The 2,805-nt window shown below is 34.6% G+C and overlaps 1 protein-coding gene across 1 annotated transcript in view; it reads left to right on the forward strand.

Moving 5' to 3' along the window:
- The window catches only part of LOC106677987 (uncharacterized), a 57,341-nt gene extending 55,685 nt beyond the window's left edge, over window positions 1-1,656 (forward strand). Inside the window, exon 8 of the mRNA XM_067048597.1 lies at window positions 1,080-1,656. Within this exon, the coding sequence (XP_066904698.1) occupies window positions 1,080-1,610 (531 nt within the window). The 3' untranslated portion in view covers window positions 1,611-1,656. The remainder of the gene's footprint in view (window positions 1-1,079) is intronic.
- Window positions 1,657-2,805: the final 1,149 nt, after the last annotated feature.

The raw sequence follows: 2,805 nt of genomic DNA on the forward strand, positions 1-2,805 counted from the left end.
ATTATATTGTTGAATAATACATAATTTATAAATACATATTTTTTTAAATATTTGACAATTTATTAGCACATATTTATGCACATATTTCAGATTTGTTAGCACATAAAAATCCTATCCCTAGTGATGAGATTTGTGATACAGGAGTTGGGAGCCTTGCTGTAAGAGGGCTGCATGGTTCCTCTTTGGCCAACGAGTCAGCTCTTCCGTTACCCTCTACGCCCGAGTGTCATTTCACCCATTTTACCTCCGCTGATTTTTTTAAAATACTGTAGTTGAAGTATTTTAGTTTTATTTCCTCAGTCAATGTGTCGTGAATATTATTCTTATTGTTATGGCAACAGTGGAAAAAAAAATAGTTTTTTGTGAAAAAAAAAACAATTATGAAACAACAAAATGTACACAAATAGAATTATTAATGAAAAATAATGTTTAAGAAATACAATAATTACTAACGATTGTTTTGTAACTGAATGTTCTACAATGGATCATCAACATTAGAACTAACTCACCATTAGCGAAACACGTTTTAATTTAGTTGCTATCCTGTAATCAGTTATACAAATTTCACTATTTAGTCAATCGTTTAAATGTTGAGTACAACGTAAGAGGGCGTTCCTAGCATAATCTGGAATCGACTAAATGAGAACCATTTGTTCGACTTGTGCTACAATTTTTCTGGAACCCTGAAGATGACGTTATGATCAAGTGTGACCAAATGGAATGCGGCAGCAAGGAAGTTTTTCGAGGGTACCTTTTACCGTGTTAGGATTTTTCGGAACCATATTTTTATGAGATATCATATTAACAAAGAACAAAGTATGTGGTTCCATTTTTGGGATGGGGGAAATAAAATTTCATGGAAGGAGAACTGTACCATCGCTCTTGGAAGATGATGAAGGACTTGATTATTGGGGTGTTTTCATAGTTTTTTCTTGTTTGGTTCGCTAAACCTTTATACAAGTCAGATTTCTTCTGAACATCTGGAAGTTGAATCCAATGCAAATTAACTCTTTCAATCCACTAATATTTGGAATCTCGCCAAAAGGTGGCCAATATTAACGGACATATTCATTCCACAGGTATTATGCTTCACTAGCCGTATGAATGCCCTGCCTTCACTGTCCTTATATGCCACGGAGACCCTGGGCGCCACCTGGATCACGATTGTTATGGGTTCTACCATGACGGTCACATCCTTCATCGCTGCTTTCTTGACCGACCCCTTCGGTAGGAAACCCCTCCTTTTCTGGAGCCTTCTGGGTAGCGCTGTAGCCACGACCATTCTTGCGGTTTACTTCATCTACCTCAAAGAATGGATCATGTTTATCGGTCTCTTTGGGTTCTGTGTCATTTCCTCCATCGGAGTATCCCCAATGATCATGACTCTCCAGGCCGAGCTGTTTCCGACTTCCACCCGGGCTCTGGCAAGTGCCATCACGGAACTCACTGTTTCTGCCTCCGGCTTCCTCTGTCTCAAGACGTTCACACCCATCAACCACTTCTTCGGGATCCATGTCAACTTCATCATGTACTCCATGTTGTCTGCTATCGGGGCAGTAATGGTCTTCCTTCTACCAGAGACGAGAAGATCCGTCATGTCTTCTTTATAAGAGTAATACCACACTCCAAACCACTTCACATGCAATTATATAATCTGTAAATAAATTGGTTATTAATAAAAATTATTGACATCAATCCGTCCTCTTTTTTGTTTAAATTTTTGTTGCTATCTTTCTTGACGCGTTAGATTTTTTGTGTTATCCATATATGTATTAAAAATTTTTTGTTTATATAAGATTTCCTACATATGTTATCCATAACTAAGGGGTCGATGTTGGAGTCACCAGTTCATTGGTAATACCATTCAATAAATTCGACATAACCAAGAGTTGACTTGTACCTTAAGAATATTACAGCTGCTATGTACCCTGACTGGGTAAAACGTTACCGACAGTGTTATAGTTGAAACTGATTGCTAAAATTGTCATGGATACGATATTTATTTATCAATGATTCATTCATAAATAAGGGTCATAGCTATTATTAGTCTCAAGTATTAAGCTATTAGTCTCAGTATGGCCAATTTTCACAATCTCTGGTACAGGAAGAAATATTGTTCAATGGCTCAATTGAACTAATTCCATTTCCGAGGACAGGACCATATAAATAGATAATTTTTAGCATCTCTGAATACATATGGATCATAAACTGCATTAAATTAATTTTCTTAAATGTTTAAAATCTCAAGAAAATTTCTTTAATACAACCTTAATTCATTGATAAGCATAACAGTAAGAGCAGTGAGTCAGAGCTTTCACTCAAGTGTGTGGAAAATGCTTTTTAATGATAGTGCTTATAATATAATGATAAACTTAATAATTTTAATCAATATTCCATTTCCTTTTGATAGTGTTTTTTTAATATAAGTAAAAAATTAATATCTATTAATAGATAATGAATATAGGAAAAATACTTCTTAGTCCGGTGGAATAGAATGATATTAACGATGAGTTAATGAGAAATTAAGAGTGCAAGTGGAAGATCAATCTAAAAAGTAAATATTATGTCTTGAAAACAAAGAAAATAAACAAAACGCAATCAAAGTAAATTTGACTATGAGATTACTCCACATTGATTTTATTTACGTTTTAATACATTTAACTGTTTAATTAATACGCTCCCTATTACCTGCAATACTAATTATAAAAATAAACATTATTACCGTCCGTCGCTCATTTCGAAATGGTGGCCGATAGCTAATTTTATTCGTCCCTATCTCGACTATATAAGAAAAAGAGAAAAATT

The sequence above is a fragment of the Halyomorpha halys genome, unplaced genomic scaffold, assembly GCF_000696795.3.
Source record: "Halyomorpha halys isolate HHAL.00 unplaced genomic scaffold, Hhal_1.1 Scaffold9.1, whole genome shotgun sequence".
Taxonomy (NCBI): Eukaryota; Metazoa; Arthropoda; class Insecta; order Hemiptera; family Pentatomidae; genus Halyomorpha; species Halyomorpha halys.